Source organism: Lithobates pipiens, unplaced genomic scaffold (assembly GCF_037356315.1).
Source record: "Lithobates pipiens isolate NorthernLeopardFrog02 unplaced genomic scaffold, aLitPip1_a1.2 Scaffold_146, whole genome shotgun sequence".
Lineage (NCBI taxonomy): Eukaryota > Metazoa > Chordata > Amphibia > Anura > Ranidae > Lithobates > Lithobates pipiens.
Window position 1 is genome coordinate 137,641 of NW_027507735.1, and position 22,208 is coordinate 159,848.

Genomic DNA, 22,208 nt, shown 5'->3' on the forward strand with positions numbered 1-22,208 from the left:
CGGACCTGTCATCCGGAGATCAGCAGATCGATCCCCAACTGAGCAAGCAGATTCCCTTCCCTTTTCCATTTTAGATTTATCAAACCATAATAATATGAGGTCAGTCCTAAACACTTTCAGTTTGTATGCCATCAGGCAGGCCAGGACACTACATAGATGAAGGTAAATCTAAAGGAAATTGTATAATGTTTGGCCAGCTTTATATTGGTGAATCTCCATCCTTTGTAACTGGAAGTCTCTCGGGCACTTGGGTCTTATAGAGACCTGTCCTTTAGTTGAGAGATTTTTACTAATTTTGATAAGCAACATTTTATTAAACAAAACAAAAAAATTGGCAGTTCTGGGGGGAAAAAAAAGCCCTTTTAGGGATTAAAAAAACTGTTTGGTATCTCCTATTTGCAGGGTATCACTCTCAAGTTGAATTCGCAGCAGAAATGCGTTGTTGCACGGATCCTATATGGCGGCCTTATTCATCGACAAGGTAGGTTATTTCAGTTGTTTTATATGGTTTACAATTCAAGGCATTCAAGTGACATTCTCTTTTAACTGCTTCAATATCGGACACTTTCACCCCCCACCCACCCCCCCCCCCCCCCCCCCCCTCCTGCCCAGGCCAATTTTCAGCACTGTTGCACTTTGCGCGGTCATGTAAAACTGTACAAATAGTTACATAGTAGGTGAGGTTGAAAAAAGACGCAAGTCCAACCTATGTGTGATTATATGTAATTTTTTTCACACAAACAGAGCTTTCTTTTGGTGGTATTTAATCCCCATTGGTTTTTTTTTTTTTGCTAAAGAAAATGAGTTGAAATGTTTGAAGGGGAAAAAATAGTTTTTCTTAGCTAATGTCAGTAAATTTTGTAAATAAGTATTTTTTTTTTTTCCTCCTTCACTGATGAGGCGGCCCTGATGAGGCATGAATGTTCTGCACTGACGGGTGCCACTGAAGGGCATGGATTGGTGTCACTGATGGGGGGGTCACTGGTGGGCATAGATTGGTGTCACTGATTGGGGGGGGGGTCACTGGTGAGCATGGATTGATGTCAGTGATGGGCATGGATTGGTGTCACTGATGGGGGTAACTGGTGGGTGTGGATTGGTGTCACTGATGGGGGGGGTCACTAGTGGGCATGGATTGGTGTCACTGGTGGGCACTGTTGTGTACAATCACAGTGTGGGGGGGGGGGGGTCATAAGCGGAAGTAGGCAGCCATGTACAGGTACATTGCTTTGCTTGCAGTGGCCTCTTGTCCACAGTACAATGCAGGCGGTCGCTAAGTGTTTACCTATACACCAGTACTGATTTGGAAGTAATGCAGTTTGCACTGAGTAAGCAATATGAGAGAATCTCTACAGAAATGCCTATTTATCTGACCAGTTGTTCATTTAATGATGCCCATTTAGTTTTCCCAAACCACATCAAATACCGTGGGGGGGGGGGCTTTGGTCTTTAATCACTTACTGACCAAGTGAGTTAACAAGTGTTGCTTGGCAAGCTAAAGGTGCTTAGTAGGATTGTTGCATAGGGGCTTGGCGAGCCTTATTAAAAGGTCTCCCTTCTGAGGTGTTTTAATTCTACACCCAAGTACTCTTTTTGTGGCTATTAAATGTCTTTAAAAAAAAGAGGAGCGGGACTATCACTACAGGGAAGGGCACACCTATGTCAGTAGTTCCTGATGAACCTGGTTGTAACCCCTGAAGGAGCAGAGGCTTCCGGGCAATCTGAGCCGCTGCGCCTATCTGGGATTGTGCCTACAGTCAACACTGCTGCTTCACCCTTTATCACCTAAGGATGAACTGTCCTCAGCCCTAGCCGGGTTAGAGCATACTATTGCTGGAATTATTGCATCCATCCCACAGGGTGGCAAGAAGCCTGATAGATCCCCCCCTGGATCCTCCTAGTTTGAAGCAGGAATGGGTTGAGAATGGGGAAGAGCTAAAAGCTCAGGATTCAGTGGAGTGCCCGGCAAGATGAGTCTGCTTTTGAGTAATCTGGACAAAAGGATATTCAGTTGATGTCTGCCTCTCAGCCGCAGAGGCTTTCATCTTTACCCTGACCGAAATGATTAGTTCTGCCTTTTAAGTTGCCTCTTAAAAAAAAAAAAAAAAAAGCAGAGGTGACTGAGCCCTCCTGTTCCTCTTTGGGATCCCTGAGGCCTCTTCAGGCCGCACAGGCTTTCCCCCCCTACACCTCCTGCTGGAACAGGCGTATGCTGATTGGGAACATGCTGACAGGATTTTGTTCCTCTGCAGAGATTTTCCCTTTTACATCCCATGGATGAAATGTTGAAAAATGGAGCATGCCAGTCATATAGAGGCAGCAGTCTCTTCCTTTAAACAAGAACTTAACTCGTCTGGTAGATAACGCACAGGGCTTGAAAGACCCTGTTGACAAGAAATTGGAGTTATTTTTAAAGTCTTCCCTTCGTTTGGCCAGTTCAGCTATTTAGCCAGCTGTTGCAGCAATTGGTATTCACCATTCTGTAAAGGGTCAAGTCAAAAGGCCCGATAGGCCTAACCAGGAGGATGATCTGCCTTGAAAGTAAGACCGATATTCCTTGAGCGCTGTTTTGCTGTTGATGCCTTAAAAAGGATTCAATATAGTAGGTTTCTCGTTTGGCTTTCTTGTCTTTACATACTCAGACTTTTATGACTTAAGAACTGGTCAGCTGAGCTTCCTTGTGAAAAGTTATTGGCATGTTTCCCTTTTCATGGGGAATGTTTATTTGGGGATCATTTGGACAAATATATCCAAAAGATTTCCGGAGGGAAGAGTTCTCTACTTCCTGTGAAGAAAAGCACCAGACGTCCCTCGCTTAAAACCTCAGGGACTGCTTCCTCAAATGTCTGTGTCAAGGCAGTTCCACCTCCAACAGGGCGCTGGGGCAAGGCCAGGGCCAGGGCCAGAAAAAGCCAAAATTCTTCTAAACCCAGCACCATGCCTTCCTTTTGAGGGGATGCCCCCTGCACTTTGTGGACATTTGGAGAACAATTCAGGATGAGTGGGTCACCTCAATTATATCTCGCAGTTACAAGCTGGAGTTGCGGGGGGTTCCCCCTAAGAGGTTTTTAACCACTTGACACCACTGGGCACCTAAACACCCATAATAACCAGACCAATTTTCAGCTTTCGGTGCTCTCACATTTTGAATGACAATTACTCAGTCATGCAACGCTGTACCCATATGAAATTTTTGTCCTTTTTTTCACACAAATAGAGCTTTCTTTTGGTGGTATTTAATCACCGCTGTGTTTTTTATTTTTTGTGCTGTAAAAGAAAAAAGACCGAAAATTCTGTAAAAAAAAAAAATATATATATATATATATATATATATATATATTTTTTTTTTTTTTTTTTTTTCTTCGTTTCTGTTATAAAATTTAGCAGATTAGTAATTTTTCTTCATAAATTTTGGCCAAAATTTATACTACTACATATCTTTTGGTAAAAATAAGTACAAATTGGATATTATTTGGTCTTTGTGAAAGTTAGAGTCCACAAGCTATGGTGCCAATATCTGAAAATTGATCACACCTGAAGTACTGACGGCCTATTTCAATTCTTGAGACCCTAACATGCCATAAAAGTACAAATACCCCCCAAATGACCCCTTTTTGGAAAGAAGACATTCCAAGGTATTTAGTAAGAGGCATGATGAGTTTTTGAAGTTGTCATTTTTTCCCACATTCTTTGCAAATTCAAGATTTTTTTTTTTCCTTTTTTTTTTTTTTTTTAATTTTTTTTCACAAAATTGTCATATAATCAGTTTATTTCTCACACACAGCATATGAATACCACAAATTACACCCCAAAACACATTCTGCTATTACTCCCGAGTATGGCAATAGCACATGTGTGAGACTTTTACATAGTGTGGCCACATACAGAGGCCCAACATGCAGGGAGCGCCTTCAGGCGTTCTGAAGCACTCAGGACAATTCTGACATTTCTCTCCTACATGTAAAAATCATCATTTATTTGCTAGAAAATTACATAGAACCCCAAAACATTATATACGTTTTTTTGAAAAGACCCTAGAGAATACAATGGTGGTCGTTACAACTTTTTATCACTGCACAGCAATTTTTCGACTGCGTTTTTTGGGGGAAAAAACATGTTTTGTGCTTAAAAAACAAACAAAAAAAAAAAAACAGTAAAGTTAGCCCAATTTTTGCATAATGTGAAAGATGAAGTTATGCTGAGTAAATGGATACCTAACATGTCACTCTTCAAAATTGCACACTCCCGTGGAATGGTGCCAAACGTCGCTACTTAAAAATCCCCATAGGTGACGCTTTAATTTTTTTTTACTGGTTACATGAGTTACAGAGGAGGTCTAGGGCTAGAATTATAGCTCTCGCTCTAACGTTCGCAGCGATACCTCACATGTGTGGTTTGAACACAGTTTTCATATGTGGGCGGGACTTGCGTATGCGTTCGCTTCTGCATGCGAGCACATGGGACAGGGGCGCTTTAAAAAAAACAAAAACATTTTTATTGTTCATTTTACTTTATTTTAGTTTGACATTTTTTTTCCCCCCCAAAAATATTTTTTTTTATCACTTTTATTCCTATTACAAGGAATGTAAACATCCCTTGTAATAGGAATATGGCATGACAGGTCCTCTTTACAGTGAGATATGGGGTCAATAAGACCCCGCATGTCACCTCTAGGCTGGAAAGCCTGAAATAAAAAAAAAAAAAAAAAAAAAAGATTTTGGCTTTGATCGTATTGGCAAGTCGCTAGAAGCACCGGAGAGCGGGGGGGGGGGGGACGTCTATGGCTGGGTATTGCAGGGTATCACCGAGTATAGCTGAGTATTGCAGAGTATCTCCAGGTATGGCTGGGTATGGCAATTTATGGCGGGGTATTGGGGTATTGGCAGGCATTGCAGAGTATTGGCTGGGAATTGAGGGGTTCAATTTCAGTGAGTTGCGATGTGGGCACTGCAGATGCAGCCCACAGCACTGCTGACACCGATCTCTTCTTCCTCCGCTGTACCGATCGGTACAGAGAGGGGAGGGAGGAACCGGCGTCATAACATGACGCTGGTTTGTTTACAAGTGATCACTCCGTCATTTGATGGAGCGATCACGTGGTAAACGACCGCGATGATGCCCGGCGGTCACGGATGCTCTCGAGTGCGCGCCCCAGGGGAATTCTGGGAGGACGTCATATGACGGCCTCCCAGAGTTAAGAAACCGCCCTGTAGCCGTCATTCGGCTATAGGGCGGTTGTTAAGTGGTTAAGATCCAGCGTTCCCTCAGATCCTCCAAAAAGAAACTTATTGCTTCAGGCACTACATCACCTAGTGCATCAAGGAGTGATTGTAGACGTTCCTGTATCCAAAAGGGGCACAGGGTTTTACTCAAACCTGTTTATGGTTCAGAAATAAAATGGACACAAGGCCCATTTCTCTTATCGTCTTCCAGGACAGCCTCTGAGACATAGGGCTCCTCCCTCCGGGACAGGAAACACATTCACCAAAAAGGTTAAAAGGTGGTCCTCCAGGCCTTCCCCTTCAGTTTTTGTGTTTCCTGCCAGACGGGAAGGATGCATGTGCGGAACCTGGGGAGCTCCAGGTTCCAGGATTGTCCTAGGAAGGAGCCTCTGAAGTACCTTCTCCTCTGCCCAAAGCACCCCTCTGTCTAGGTGCAGTGAAGAGAGGGGCTGCTTAGACCCCGCTGCCTATAAGCTCGGAGAGAGTTGGACCTCTGAAAAGTGTCGGATTCCCTGCCTCCATTTTCGCACAATCCGGTCGGTGGTATCGGAAAGGAACGTACTGTGCCCGAGAACGAACGGCGTCCACGAGGCATGCGGGACTTCTGTTCCGGGTCTGGTTACGAACGCGCGTGCGTCCAAGGAGGGGCTTCTGCTTTCCAAGGAATGGAAGTGACACTGCTTCTTGCGGAACCAGGAAACAAAGGTTCCAGTTTCCGGTGGCAGCGTGTGTGGTTTGGGCATCCGGAGCCTGTGTAGATCCAGCAGAGGCTGTGACAGACACTGAGGAGCCATGGAGGGCACTGCAGCAGTTCAGGCGGTCGACTCCGGTTCTTCTGGCATCGGCAACTCTCAGGTAAGCTTGGTGAGGGCAGACTATGGCTTACTCTGGGAGGGAATAAGGTCCTTGTGGCCAAGGCCTTTCCCTGGGTGGGGAACCACAGGTGAAGGGCTGGGCACTTCTTTCCTTCCCCCAAGCACAGTGGTGGCAACAGTTGGGAGCAGACTTTCATGGTGGTTTTCTGTCTTTTCTCTTACTTTCAGGGTAAAGCACAGGACAGAGCTCAGATACAGCAAGAAAAAGTGTGCTGTCTGTGGGACAAATCTTGGGCCCAATTGGGAGAAGTCAGTTTGCCCCGAATGTGTCAGTAATCTATCTAAGGATGACTCCATGACTGAGTGTCAGAAGATCCTTTCGTCAGTTAAAGACGAGATTGCATCCACCTTCAAATCATTTAGAGGAATGATGGATAGGATGCAGGGTCCCTCTGTGCCTTTATCTATGGAGGCAAGTTTACCTTCCCTGTCTGAGCCCAGTCAGGAGGCTAGGGAAGACAAGGAGAGGGAGCCCAGGTCGCTTGCCTCTTCCCAGGTGGACTCAGAGGAAGAGGAAGATTACGCCAGAGGGTCCAGGTACAAATTAACATTGGATGATGTGGGGGATCTGTTAAAAGCGATCTATGACACCCTAGAGATGAGAGAGGAGTCGGTACAGCTTTATAAACATGACCTCATGTATCAGGGGGTGTCTGCTCAGAAATACAGAGTTTTCCCATTGCACAAATCTCTAATAGAAGTAATCTTGCTGGAGTGGGAGCACCCTGAGAGGAGACCGTTCTTTTCGAGCAGTCTCAAGCGTAGACTTCCCTTTGAGAAAGATGCCGCGCAGCCTTGGAACAAGATTCCTAAGTTGGATGCGCCACTAGCTAAGGTCTCTAAGAAGACTGATCTGGCCTTCGATGACCTAGGATCCCTAAAGGACCCAATGGATAAGAGGGGTGATGTGCTGTTGAAGAGGGCTTGGGATGCCTCCTCTATTGCACTCAAGCCTGCCCTTGCTGCCACCTGTGTGGCTAGAAATTTGGAGTGCTGGTTAACCCAATTAGACACATATTTCTGCAGGCACGTCCTGACAGCAGCTGTTAAAGACGTTTCCCTTATTGTTTAAGGCTGTTGGTTTCCTAGCCGATGCTTCTGCGGAGTCAGTTAAGCTTGAGGCTAGGTCTGCGGCTTTGGTTAACACGGCAAGACGGGCTAAAGGCCTGGTCGGGAGATGCAGCAGCCAAGCTTAGGCTGTGTGGATTGCCTTTTTCAGGCGACCACCTTTTTGGTCCTGGTCTCCAGGAGGCCCTGGAACGTACCCATGACAAAAAAAAAAGCTTTTCCTGAGAAAAAGAAGAAGCCTGAGAGCAGGCGTCTTTTTCGAGGCCTTAGGCAACAGTCCCAGCAGGAGAGAGAGGGTCAGCCTAAGAAGCAATGGTCGGGTCACAAGGGACGTGGCAGAGGAGGAATATTATTCAATCCTCAATCCACCTCAAAATCCCAGTGACTCCTGTGTTCCAGTGGGAGGAATGTTGGGGGATTTCCTCCCACAATGGATAAACGCAACTTCAACTCCGTTTTATATTACAAATAATAAAAAACGGTTACAAGTTGGAGTTCAGTGCCACTCCCCCCACCTACCTTCCTAGTAACCAAGTTACCCAGAGACCGGGAGAGGGCAGAGGCCCTGAGTCTGATGTTGGGAGAGCTGTTGGATCAACAGGTCATCAGCCCTCGTACCAGAGGCAGAACACAGACAGGGGGTATATTACCACGTGTTCGTGGTTCGAAAGCCATCAGGCAAATTCAGGCTGATCCTCAATCTCAGGCCCCTGAACAGGTTTATCAGGTACAAACGGTTCAGGATGGAGTCGATTTTTACGATAATGAACCTCCTGTTTCCTGAATGCTTTATGGCAACAGTCGACCTCAGGGACGTATATTTGCATGTACCGATACACCAGGAATTCCAGAAGTTCCTCAGGTTGGCTGTAAGGGGGAACTCGGAAATCCTCCACTTCCAGTTCAGGGCTCTTCCATTTGGCCTAGCATCCTCCCAGGATCTTTATGAAAGTCCTGGCAGAAGCTCTAGCTCTGTTGTGTATCGGGGCCATTACAGCGATCCCCTACTTGGATAATCTTCTGTTTGTTGCCTGGTCCTATTGGCAGCTAGAAGAGGCGCAACTCTTCCTGCATTCTCTTGATTGGCTGATCAATCAGGACAAGTCCCAGTTGATCCCAACCCAGGAAGTACTGTATCTGGGTTACAGAATTTCCTCTGTAGAGGGGAAGGTGTCTCCCATCAGAGAAGATAGAGAAGGTAGGTCTGGCAGTAGCATGGCTTCAGACCAATCAGGAAGCCCAGGTCAGAGATGTCATGAGAGTGATAGGCTTAATGACATCCTGTTTCCCAGCAGTCCCTTGGGCAAGGATCCACCAGCGCCTGCTGCAGGCTCTTTTGCTGCATTACTGGGATGGCAGTCAACAGAGTTTGGATCATCCCATACCAATACCCACAAGGGTCAAGAGGACTTTGTGGTGGTGGCGAACAAGTCACAACCTAGGCAGGGGTCTGTTGTGGTTCAGACCAACAGCTCTGGTGCTGACAACAGACGCCAGCTCTTTCGGCTGGGGTGCACACCTGGAAAAAGATCTGGCTCAAAGATACTGGTCTCAGGCGGAAGCCAGGCGGTCCTTTAATCAGAGGGAATTGCTGGTAGTTCAGAGGGCGATGGCAGCCTCCCAGCAAAAAATAAGGGGACAACACCTCCAAGTGAGATCAGACAATGCAGCTGTTATCGCTTATATAAACAAGCAGGAGGGACCAGGAGCCCTGCTTTGCAGAAGATAGCGGGAGAGATTTTCTCTTGGGCCGAGATCAATCTAGCATCGCTATCGGCGGATCATCTATAGGGGACTCAGAACTCGCTGGCGGACTTTCTCAGTCGCCAGTGTGTAAAACTGGACGAATGGTCTCTCAACCAGGATGTGTTCGAGCAGGTGGTGAGCACTTGGGGCATACCAAAGGTGCATTTGTTTGCTTCAGAAAGCAAAAAGAAGGTTGCTTGGTTCTTTTCCCTGCATTCTCAGGATCAAGCCAAAGGGATCGATGCCTTCGCCAGTGCGTAGCACTTCGGCCTGTGCTATGCCTTTCCCCCAGTAAGACTAGTGGCGGCAGTCCTTCAGAAATTTCAGACCCAGGGAACGGATCTCATCCTAATGGCTCCGTTTTGGCCAAGAAGGGCTTGGTTTGCAGTCCTACAGAAATTGGCAATATATCCTCCGATTCATCTTCCGAGGATGGAGGATCTAGTTACACAGGGTCCTATCTGCCACCCTCAAATAGAGACCCTCAGGCTTGCAGCGTGGTATCTGAGGAACAGCTGCTGAGGGCCCAAGGTTTTTCAGAAAGGGTCATTAAGACTCTTTTAGAATGCCATAAGCCAGTGACCAGGGCCATTTACACCAAGGTGTGGAAGAGGTTCAATTCCTGCCTGATGGAACAGGGCCAGAAAGATCCAGGTATTCCCACAGTGCTGGACTTCTTCCAGGCAGGGGTGGAATTAGGGCTTTCTGTCAGCACCCTGAACGTCCAGGCTGCCGCTTTAAGCGTCTTTCTTCAGGTCCCCCTGCAGCAAGATCATTTCCCTCCTGGGACTTAACCTTGGTGCTTGGTGCTCTCACAAGAAGGCCCCTCGAGCCTCTGGAGAAATCTGATGTTAAATGGGTTTCCCTAAAAACATCTTTTCTCTTATATTCACCGACCGACACAGCTCCTCTCTGTAACTAAATGGGTTTGTTAGCCTGCCACTAGGAGAAACTAGGCAAAATTGTAACACAATACACAGAATTATCAGTACCGCCCAGGGGGCGGGCCCTGTGCTAACAACCCTCCCTGCTGCCCCAGCAGATTCAGTTTTATTTTGCCTAGTGAAGGAGAATGACCTAGGAACCCTGCGGGCCCTTTGGTCCGTTTTTTTATTTATTTTTTGATGCAGGACTTATGCTTTTGCGCAAGATGAATGATCCTGAGATCTTCTATCAACTGCCGGCTGGGTGAGTTGGTTAAGTGAGTTGGCAGGCTGGTTAAGTTATCCTTGTAGTCTTTCCCAGTCCGGCCATCGAGCGTGTGTACGTCGCAGCTGCGGTTTGGCAGGCCATGACATACCTCCGCTCCAGAGGTGGCTGGTGAGCTTCAATGCTCCGGGGTATACATATGACCGGGCTACTGATGTCTGGATCACAGTATACCGAGGCCAGCAGCCACCCTGTAACTGCACAGGAGTGAGTCTGTGATGGAATGTCTCCCAGCTCTTCAGGACTGGTAAGTACGGCTCTCCCTGCTTCGGTGGGGTGAGCAGATGGGCATTCCCTGGGAGGTCGATTCGGGGGCCACCTCACCACCTCTTCTCTCCCACGTCCCTATCTTCCCTCCCCCCCCCCCCGGGGGGGGGGGCAGCTGCATGTGTCTGTTGTGCGGTGTGTGTACAGGGGATCGCTGGGTCTCTCACCTGTATGGGGTCTGTGCAGTTAGCGATGGTCCTGGTTCTGGTGTGGGGGGGGGGTCTCCAAAAAGGTGCCTGTGGAGATATTTTACTGTGTTTGAGGCAGCACTGTTCCTGTCACCGCATGGAGCTGTCCGGTGGCCATTTTGGATAGGGGCAGAGCAGGTTCCCCTTGTGAGCTTCAGCAGCCATTTTTCTATAGGTTTTCCCTATTCAGATCATTAGCGGCCATTTTCTTGAAGCCTGAGCGCTTTTTTTCACCGCAGCTCTCTAGTGACAGCATGCCATGTGCTATTACATGCTGCTTCCGCTGCATACAGGACGCTGGGCAGCTATTCCCTGAATGCTGATGCAAGCTCTGCAGAACGTTTCACCGCTCTTCTCTGCTGCTGCTGCCGACACAGCTTCTTCACTCTGCACTTGGGTAAGCTCCTGGGAACTACAGGCAAGGCTAGTAACCGACACAGAACGCCTCAGGGTGGTGAGTCTGGTGCTAGGAGCCCCCCCCAGCCAGCGGCAGCAGGAGGGTGGGACCTTCACTGTCCTAAGTCCCCTTTCAGGTGGCAGACAGGTTAGGGTCAGCATGGCTTCAGAAACTGGTGTTTCTTCCCCCGAAATCCAGGCTATTGCAACCGGGTCACCTGCGGATGGTGCTGTGCCCATGGACACCCTGACGACGGCCCTTAACTCATTTTTTGCTAAAATAGAGGTGGTACATGGAAGGAAAGGTGCGCTAAAAAGGCCCCTGCCCCCCCCCCCCCTCCTCTGGGGAGAACTCTGATGCAGACTCGGGCCCTGCTGCGTCTGATGACCCCTGCTCGGACCTATCAGATGAGGCTGACCAGGACTGGTCGGACAGTGAGGATGATTCCCCGTCTGGGTCCGGGCGCGACAAATCATTGGTTGGAGCACTCATCACAGCTGTGCTTGATACCCTAAAGATCCTGGAGCCAGTAGATCCCTCTGCTGATGTATCGGTCCCCTTTGGGTCCTGCAAACCAGCACGTTCACCTAAGGTTTTCCCGTATTTGACTTACTGTGATGCTGACCAGGCATCTAAGAAAGCCATGACGGATCTTCCCTTCCTTGGCGACTGGCTCTTTGGAGCCTCATTGGATGACATTATAAAAAAATGCCACCGGTGGTAAGAGTACCCTACTCCCACAAGCCAGGAAGTCTAAGGAGCCACGCCGCAGGCAAGGGCCCTCTTTTTCCACTCACAAACGGCTTTTTCGTCCGACCGGGGCTTCGGCGAAGCGTCTCCAGCCTGACCGGACATCCACGGACGGACAAAAGCATCCCTGGCATCGCAAGCCTAGCAAGCCTGCGACAAAAAGTGCTACCGCATGTAGGTTTGCCCCCACCCATGTCTCGGGTGGGGGGTCCTCCCGCTTATCCGACCAATGGGTCTGCGATCTGATCTCCACAGGCTACAAGATAGAGTTTCTCTCTTGGCCGCCAAACAGATTCTTCCCCTCTAGCATACCCGTGTCCCCGGTTCGCCAGCAGGCCCTGTTGGGGGAGGTAAGGGACTTGCTGAGTCGAGGGGTGGTTGTACCACTTCTGGAATCGGAACGCTTCCAGGGATTCTACTCAAATCTGTTTGTGGTTCCCAAGAAGGAAGGGGTACGTCCAATCTTGGACTTAAAAGCCCTCAATCACTTTGTAAAAGTGCAGAGGTTCAGGATGGAATCAGTTCGCTCAGTAGTCGCTGCACTCAATCAAGGGGACTCCCTGGTGTTCTTGGACATCCAGGATGCGTACCTGCACATACCCATATGTCTGTGGCATCAAAAGTTTCTGCGCTTTGCAGTTGGGGAAGCCCACTATTAGTTTGTGGCTCTACCATTTGGCCTGGCATCAGCCCCCCCCCCCTCTTTACCAAGGTATTGGCTCCAGTTTTGGCATTGATGCGGGATTGCGATCGTGGGATATCTAGACGATCTCCTGAGAGCATCTTCCGCCTCAGAGTTGGAGGAGGATGTTGAGCTCTCCATGCAGACGTTGCAAGAATTTGGGTGGCTGTTAAACCTAAAGAAGTCAGTGGTTGTACCGACCCAGCGTCTGGAGTACCTAGGCTTGTTGCTGGACTCCAAGGAAGCGAGAGTCCTTCCCCAAGGTGCAGACCCTCAGAGCCACGATAAAACTACTGTGGAATTGTGAGCTGTCGTCACTTCGCTTTTACATGCGAGTTCTGGGGCTCATGGCAGCCGCCTTCGAGGCCATACCGTATGCCCAGTTCCACACCAGGGTCTTGCAGAAAGAGATTTTGTCAAAATGGGACAAATCTCCGTTGTCCCTGGATCGCTCGATCCAGGTGAGCCAGTCCGTCAGACTCCCTGCTATGGTGGCTGAGAAACCCGATGATTCAGTCAGGAAAGTCGTTCCTACCTCTCCAATGGACGGTGATCACAATGGACGGCAGCCTTTCCGGCTGGGGTGGAGTGATGGGGATTCAGTCAGCTCGGGGCCTCTGGTCGACGGAAGAATCCAAGTTGCCGACCAATCTGCTCGAATTGAGAGCGATCAGGCTGTGCCTCTACACATGGTCGTTGAGTCTTCAAGGGCGTCTGATCAGGGTACAGTCGGGCAACGCCACTGCTGTGGCATACATAAATCCCCAAGGGGGAACAAGGAGCTCAGCCGCTGCTCGGGAGGTCGCTCACATACTTCGGTGGGCAGAGCGACACGTACCGGCCCTGTCGGCCATTTACATCCCGGGGGTGGAAAATTGGCAGGCGGACTATCTGAGTTGACAGATGCTGGACCCATGAGAATGGGCATTTCGTCCGGAGATATTCAGGCTGCTGTGCCTGAAGTGAGGCAAGCCAGATGTGGATCTATTGGCCTCCCGTCTCAATCGGAAGGTGCCAAGATTCGTGTCCAGGACAAGAGATCCGTGGGCAGACGCGTCAGACGCTCTGTGGGATCAGTACCAGCTGATCTACGCCTTTCCTCCGCTGAAACTGTTGCCACGTCTGCTTCGCAGAGTGGAAGCCGAGGGGATTCCAGTAATCCTGGTTGCCCCAGATTGGCCTCAGCGGCCCTGGTACGCAGACCTGGTGCATCTGGTGGCAGACGCCCCCTGGCGACTGCCGCTGCCAGAGGACCTCCTCTCTCAAGGCCCAATCTTTCACCCTGCTTTACCATCGCTGGCTTTAACGGCATGGCTGTTGAGAACCAGGTGCTGAGGAACCGGGGTCTGTCAGACTCGGTGATTCCAACTATGTTGAGAGTGCGGAAATCTTCTTCACGGAAGATATACCATCGTACCTGGAAGGTATTCTCCTCAATGTGTGAGGAGAAAGGATGGCATCCGCGCTTCTTTTCTATATCCAGGATCCTGCTGTTTCTTCAGCAAGGAGTAGACCAGAATTTGGCGTTAAGCACCATTAAGGGGCAAATTTCAGCCTTGGCTCTTTTTTTTTTTTTTTTTTTATTTTTTTTTTTTCAGCGACCCCTGGCGTCTCACTCATTAGTGAGTACCTTTGTTCAGAGGGTACGCCATGTAGTCCCTCTGGTGCGTCCGCCGTTACCCCCATGGGATTTTAACCTGGTGTTGGCGCTTCAAAAGCCGCCGTTTGAAAACATCGGAGATACCCCTGTTGACACTTTCACAGAAAGTGGTTGTTCTAGTGGCCATCACATTGGCCAGGAGGGTTTTGGAATTGGTGGCCATATCATGCAAGTCGCCTTATCTGGTCATCCACAGGGATAAGGTGGTGTTTCGTCCGCAACCGTCTTTTCTACCGAAGGTGGTTTCGGCTTTTCATATCAATGAGGACATTGTATTACCATCGTTGTGTCCTAAGCCGAAGCACCCCAAGGAAGTGGCCCTTCACGCTCTAGATGTGGTTAGGGCTCTGAAGGTGTACTTGTCTACCATGGCTCCCTTTCGGAAGTCAGACTCACTGTTTGTTTCGGTGGCTGGCCCAAAGGAGGGTATGGCGGTCTCGTCGGCCACCATTCCCAGGTGGATCAGACAGATTGTAATCCAAGCCTACGCCTTAAAGGGACAGGTGCCCCCTTTTCCAGTCATGGCCCACTCTACAAGAGCAATAGGAATGTCTTGGGCCTTCCGACACAAAGCGTCTGTCGCTCAGGTGTGTAAGGCGGCGACCTGGTCGTCTGTCCATACGTTTACCAAGTTCTACAAGGTAGACGTCAGTGCATCGGCTGATGCCTGTTTTGGCTGCAAAGTTTTGCAGGCGGCCGTGTAGTTGCAATTTTATATATGCAATTGAGATTTTTTTTTCATGTTTTTTCGATAAAAACGCAGTACTGTTTTGTTAATGCACGGTTGCATTACTTCCGCAGTGTTGTGGTCTTGGGGATCACTCCTGTTGAGGATACCTGGTTTTATGGTGGTGTTTTTTTCCCATACACTGCGTTTTTTTTTTTTTGTGTGTTTAGTTTCACTAGTACCAACTTGCCATGGTGGATGAAGTTTTTATGCTGTTTTTCCCACCCCTCGTTTGGCACTGCTTGGGGACGTCCTATTTAGTTACAGAGAGGAGCTGTGTCGGTCGGTGAATATAAGAGAAAATATGATTTTTGTACTCACCGTAAAATCCTTTTCTCTGTGATTCACCGACCGACACAGCACCCACCAGGGGGGGTTGGCTAGCACAGGGTCCGCCCCAAGGGCGGTGCTGACAATTCTGTGTATTGTGTTACAATTTTGCCTAGTTTCTCCTAGTGGCAGGCTAACAAACCCATTTAGTTACAGAGAGGTGTTGTGTCGGTCAGTGAATTACAGAGAAAAGGATTTTACAGTGAGTACAAAAATCCTATTTTTTAATTGCAATTATCTCAGCTAGGAGAGTGAGTGAGTTGCAGGCGCTCTCGATTAGAGAGCCTTTCTTGTTGATTTTGGAGGATAGGGTTGTCAAAACAGATCCTAGTTTCCTCCCCAAGGTCGCTTCTGCTTTTTACAGAACGCAAGACATTATCCTGCCAACATTTTACTACTCCTCAGAGGGTGATGAGGAAGGAGGATTTAGTTTAGTTGATAAGCGTAGCCTTTTAGTTTAAAAATTAGCAAAGAATTCAGGAAGTCGGAATCTTTGTAAATTTTGTGGGGTCACGCAAAGGACTTAAGGCATCTAAATCCACCATCGCCAGATGGATTAGAATGACGGTTTTAGAGGTATACAGGTTGGCAGGGAGGCAAGCGCCTCTAGTTAAAGTGGAGGGCCACCCTGAAAAACAAAAGTACATTAAAAATTAGCAAAAAATCTGAAAAAAAAAAGGATTTTTTTTTTTTTTTTTTTTTAAACTTACCAGAATTCCTGTTGCTAGGCATATCGTCCTAATCTGCCTCTTCCTCCTCCACGGTGATGTTCTGTCTTCTCTCCTCCGTCTTTTGGGTATTGGGTCACGCTGTGTTCTGGGAACTGTGTGTCCCAGAACACAGCACGCCCCATTCACAAAGCACTGCACGACTCGTGCATGCGCAGTAGGAAACGGGCAGTGAAGCCGCACTGCCTGTTTCCCTTAGTTGAAATAGCGGAGCCGAGGGATGGGTCAGCCTCGGGCGGCCGACATCGCGGGCACCCTGGACAGGTAAGTCTGCTTATTAAAAGTCAGCAGCTACAGTGTTTGCAGCTGCTGACTTTTAAAATTTTCTTTTTTAAAGCTGGCCCTCCTCTTTAAGGCACATTCAACTAGGGCGGTGTCAGCTTCGTGGGCAGAGAAGGCCGGTGCCACTCCGGAGGAGATCTGCAGAGCAGCGACGTGGTCCAGCTACTCCACATTTGCGAAGCATTACCGATTAGACCTGGCTGCTCTTAAGGATCAAGCATTTGGGAGAAAGGTCCTCCAGGCAGTGGTCCCGCCCTAGCGGAGTAAGTTTCTTGCTTATCTCAGAGGCTGTCCTGGAAAACGATAAGAGAACACCGGAGTTAGACTTACCGGTAACTCTTTTTCTAGGAGTCCTCCAGGACAGCCTGGTTTCCCACCCAGAGTTTTTTGGTTGGAGTATAAGGAGATATACTAATGTTGTGCTATGTAATGTCTTTCAGAGCCTTCTGGCGGTTCTTGTGGAAACTGAAGGGGAAGGCCTAGAGGACCGCCTTTTAACCTTATTGGTGAATGTGTTTCCTGTCCCGGAGGGAGAAGCCCTATGTAAGGTAACCGGTAAGTCTAACTCCGGTTTTTGGACCTAAAATCTCTGAACAAGTATCTATTGATACAGTCCTTTCAGATGGAGTCTGTCTGCTCAGTAGTAACCTCACTCCAGAGGGGAGACTTTCTAGCCTCCATCAATATAAAAGACGCGTATTTACACGTACCTATCTTTCTCATATCGTCTTCCAGGACAGCCTCTGAGATATAGGGCTCCTCCCTCCAGGACAGGAAACACGTCAACCCAATCAAATAAAAGGGTGGTCCTCCAGGTCCTCCTCAGTTTTTGTGTTTCCTGCCAGATGGGAAGGAGCACGTCGGAACTAGTAGGGGAGCTACTCCTTCTCAGGGGATGCCCTGGGGGGAGCACCTGGTGGTCCTGGCCCATAGCACCCCTCGGTCTGTTCGGAGGGAGGAGAGGGTAGCTATCAGTCCCCGCTGCCATTAAACGTTTGGAGAGAACGGGACCCCGATGTGCGGCAATCTCCCCCACTACCTCGCTAACCGCTCGTACCTGGTCGTTCGGATCCACTGGCTGGCAAACGGGTACTGCAGGCGGTGCGGTCGTAAGGAACGAACGGCGTGAGTGGGCGGAGTTTTTGCGTTCCTGAGTCTGGAAGTGTAAGAGACGCACTTCTGCCGGATTTGCATCATCAGGGGGCGCCGCGGGACCTGTTCCAGTCCGCTGGGCGTGGCTGTCTGGAGCGGTGTAAGGACTCAGGGAGACTGAGTAAAACACAGGAACCATGGAGGAGGGCGCAGTTGTGCAGGTGGGCTCCGGTTCGGCAGGTTCCAGCACCTCCCAGGTAAGCTTGGTGAGGGCAGACCAGAACTTACACTGGGGGGTTGAGGAACCTCCCGGGGTGGGGAACCTGCTGGTGAGGGGGGCACTTTCTAGGCAGACCCTAGAAGCACAGTGGTATGGGTCAGGGGTGGTATTCTAATGGGACCCTGTTTTTCTTTGTTTTTTTTAGGTCAAACAGGACAGAGCCCCAGATACCTTTGCCCAGAAGGAAATGTGCCGTGTGTGGGGCTAAGTTAGGCACCGGTTGGGAGAACCTGCTTTGCCCGGATTGTGTCAGTAGCCTTGTTAAGGAGGACTTGGTGGCAGCTTGTCACAAAGTTTTGACGTCCATAAAGGATGAGATTGCATCCACTTTCCAGTCATTTAAGAGTATGATGGATAGGATGCAGGGTCCTTCTGTCTCCTTACCCAGGGCCGTGAGTATGCCCTCCTTGTCTGAGGCAAGTCAGGAGGAAGAGGTGGATAAGGAGAGGGTACCAAGGTCATTGGCCTCCTCTAGGACGGAGTCTACTTCTGGGTCAGAGGGGGAAGAAGAGTCCGCTAGATCGTCCAGATAAGTTATCTTTGGACCTCCTTAAGGCAATATGACACGCTGGAGATCAGGGAAGAACAGGTCTAACTTTCAAAGCACGGCATGATGTATCAAGGGTCGAGTGTACTGAAAGACAGGGTATTCCCTGTCCATAAATGGCTGATTGAGGCAATTCTGCTGGAGTGGGAACAACCGGAAAAAAGGCGCTTTTTTTTTTTTTCAGGCAGCCTTAAAAGGAGGTTCCCTTTTGAGATGGATGTGGTGCATCCCTGGAACAAGGTTCCCAAGCTTGATGCCCCCTTGGCTAAAGTCTCTAAAAAGAGGGATTTGGCCTTTGATGATATGGGTTCACTCAGGGACCCCATGGATAAGAGGGGAGACGTGCTGCTTAAGAGGGCCTGGGATGCCTCTTCGATTGGGTTTAAACCAGCCCTAGCAGCTGCCTGTGTGGCCAGAAACTTAAAGTGTTGACTTACACAGTTGCAGTCACATATCTCAGCGGGCACTTCCAGGCAACAACTGTTGAAGTTCTTTCCGCTAATGTTCAAGGCAGTGGGGTTTTTGGCCGATGCCTCCGCAGAGTCAGTCAAGTTGCCCGCTAGATCTGCCGCGTTGGTGAATGCAGCCAGAAGGGCCGTGTGGCTTAAGACCTGGACAGGGGGCGCAGCTTCGAAATTGAAACTGTGTGAATTACCTTTTCAGGGGACCACTTGGCCGGGCCTGCAAGAGGCGTTAGAGCGCACGCAGGATGGGAAGAAAGCTTTCCCAGAGAAGAAAAAGAAAGCTGAAGGAAATCGTTTTTTCCGAGGCTCTAGGCAGCAGAACCTGCAGGAAAGGGAGGTTCGCCCCAAAAAACATTGGTCGGGTTACAAGAGGAGGGGCAGAGGAGGAATCTTATTCAATCCTCCTCAACCCTCCCCTAAAACCCAGTGACTCCTGTGTCCCGGTGGGGGGAAGGCTGGGGAAGTTCCTTCCGCAATGGGACGCTTCAACCGAAAGTCCGTTCATACGAGATGTAATAAGGAACGGCTACAGCTTGAAGTTTGGTTCAGTTCCCCTCCCGAATTTTCGGGTAACCAGGTTACCAAGGGACCAAGAGAAGGCAAAGGCTCTGGGTCTTCTTCTGGGAGACCTGGTAGACCAAGAAGTACTGGTGCAGGTGCCTCTGGAGGAATGAGGCTTGGGGGTTTACTTCCATGTGTTCATGGTAAAGAAACCTTCGGGGAAATCCAGGTTGATCCTGAATCTCCGCCCCTTGAACAGGTTCATAAAATACAAGCGGTTCCGGATGGAGTCAATCTTCTCGGTAACCAATTTTCTGTTTCGGGGTTGTCACATGGCCACCGTGGACCTCAGGGATGCATATTTGCATATCCCGATTCATCCGGAGTCCCAGAGGTTTCTCAGGCTAGCAGTGCAGATGAACATGGGAGTGGTACACCTCCAATTTTGAGCTCTCCCTTTCAGGCTCTCTGCCTCACCAAGGATCTTTACAAAGGTACTGGCAGAGGCGCTGGCCCCGTTAAGGCTCAGGGCTATAATAGTGATTCCATAGCTAGACGATCTACTGTTTATACCTCAGTCGGCCCAATAGCTGCAGAAACACATGCAGGAGGCTTTGGTTTTCCTGCGTTCACTGGGCTGGCTGATCAACCAGGAAAAATCCCAGTTGACCCCCACACAGGAAGTCCTGTATTTAGGGTACAGGATCTCTTCGGTGGAGATGAGGGTGTTTCTTCCAGCGGAGAAGTTCAACAAGCTAGAGCAGGCGGTAGCCCAGCTTCAGTCAGGTCGGGAAGCCCAGATCAGAGAGGTCGTGAGTCCTGGGGTTGATGACATCATGTTTTCCAGCGGTGGCCTGGGTAAGGCATCATCAGCGCCCATTGCAGAGACTTATGCTCCGTTATTGGGACGGCAGGGAGCAGAGCCTGGATCAGGTTATCTTCTGCCGTCAGGAGGTCTCTGTGGTGGTGGCGGGCCCAGGTCATCCTGGACAAGGGTCTTCCCTGGTCCCCACAGACCATGGTGGTGGTCACAACCGATGCGTTTTGGTTGGGGTGCCGACCTAGAGGGAATCTTAGCCCAAGGAACCTGGTCGAAAGTAGAGGCAGGTCGTTCCTCGAACCAGAAGGAGCTTCTGGCAGTTTGGAATGCTATAGAAACCTTCCAGTCCCAGATACAAGGCAGGGATCTGCAGGTTCGGTCAGACAATGTGGCAGCAGTAGCTTATCTGAACAAGCAGGGGGGAACCAGCAGACAGAATTTTCTGCTGGGCCGGGAAGAACTTGTCCTCGATATCAGCGATTCATCTGAAGGGAGCTCAGAATTCGCTGGCCGATTTTCTCAGTCGACAGAAGATAGGCCAGGACGAGTGGTCCCTCAACAGGGAAGTGTTTGAGGAGATTGTGTCATGCTGGGGAAGGCCAAAAATAGACCTATTTGCAACAAAAAGCAACAGGAAGGTGACACCATTTTTTTCCATTCACCCACAGGATCGGGCCAGGGGGATAGACGCCCTTGCCAATCTGTGGCAATTCGGCCTGTGTTATGCCTTCCCTCCTGTAAGGATGGTGGCGGAGGTTCTGCAGAAGTTCCGGTTGGAAGCTACGGACCTCATTTTAGTGGCTCCTTTTTGGCAGTATAAAGAGGTTGGCTGTTCATCCTCCGCTGTTACTTCCGGTCAGGGAGGATTTGCTTTCCCAGGGGCCCATTCTGCATCCTCAGATAGAAAGACTCAAGCTTGCGGCCTGGTAACTGAGGAACAGATCTTAAGATCACAAGGTTTCTCAGAGTGGTTAGGACCTTGGTAGAATGCCGTAAACCAGTAACTAGGGCGATTTACGCCAAGATAGGGAAAAGGTTTAACTCCTGGTTGCGAGAACAGGGAGTTGGACATCCCGGAGTCCCGGCAGTCCTAGATTTTCTGCAAGCGGGGGTAGAGCTGGGCCTTTCTATTAGCACCCTAAAGGTACAGGGGGCGGCCTTAAGTGTTTTTCTTCAGTCCTCTCTCCAGCAGAATCCTTTTGTCAAGAACTTCAAAGCTCTGGCTAGATCCAGGCCTGTAAAGATGAAGATCTGTCCTACTTGGGATTTGTCCTTGGTCCTTAGGTCTTTGACCCGAGATCCCTTCGAACCCTTAGAGAAGGCATCACTTAAATTGATAGTACTAAAGACAGTTTTTTTGATAGCGATCACCTCAGCCAGAAGGGTGAGTGATCTGCAAGCGCTCTCGGTTAGGGAGCCATTTTTGTTAATTTTAGAGGACAGGGTAGTGCTTAAGATTGACCCTAGTTTTCTCCTTAAGGTTGTGTCCACTTTTCATAGGACACAGGACATTATTTTGCCAACGTTTTTTTCAGCCTCAGGCGGAGATGAGGCGGGGTCTTTGAGTTTGTTAGATGTCAGAATAAGCCTCTTAATTTTTTTGGAAGCCACTAGGGACTTCAGGAAGTCAGACTCACTTTTTGTTAATTATTCGGGCGCCCGCAAGGGCTGCAAGGCGTCCAAATCATCCATCGCCAGGTGGATAAGAATGGCGATAGTTAAAGCCTATGAATTAGAGGGGAAACAGGCTCCCTTAGTTAAGGCACACTCTACTAGGGCAGTTTCCGTGTCATGGGCAGAGAAGGCTGGAACCTCTCCGGAGGAGATCTGCAAGGCAGCAACTTGGTCCAGCTACTCTACTTTTGCAAGACATTACCGTCTGGATTTATTGTCTGATAAGGAACAGACTTTTGGACGAAAGGTCCTCCAGGCAGTCGTCCCGCCCTAACAAGGTGAGCTCCTTGCTTATCATCTCAGAGCCTGTCCTGGAAGACGATATGAGAAAACCGGAGTTAGACTTACCGGTAACTCTTTTTCTAGGAGTCTTCCAGGACAGCCTGGTTTCCCACCCAGGGTTGTTTATATTGACTAGTGGTGAGGATGTGTACTAACGTGGTTGTTAGTGTGTTATGTCTTTCAGATCCTTCCGGCGGTTCTTGGAGTAAAACTGAGGAGGGCCTGGAGGACCACCCTTTTTATCTGATTGGGTTGACGTGTTTCCTGTCCCGGAGAGAGGAGCCCTATATCTGAGGCTGTCCTGGAAGACTCCTAGAAAGAGTTACCGGTAAGTCTTACTCCGGTTTTCACCCTCATCGGAGGTACCTACGTTTTGCAGTAGAGGAATGTCCTTTTCAGTTTGCGGCTCTACCCATC

At 49.2% G+C, this 22,208-nt stretch overlaps 1 protein-coding gene across 1 annotated transcript in view; it reads left to right on the plus strand.

Moving 5' to 3' along the window:
• Nucleotides 1–22,208, plus strand: part of LOC143981394 (55 kDa erythrocyte membrane protein-like) — a 58,146-nt gene that overhangs the window by 18,323 nt on the left and 17,615 nt on the right. Inside the window, exon 3 of the mRNA XM_077479219.1 lies at nt 403–481. Coding sequence (XP_077335345.1) covers nt 403–481 — 79 coding nt within the window. The remainder of the gene's footprint in view (nt 1–402; nt 482–22,208) is intronic.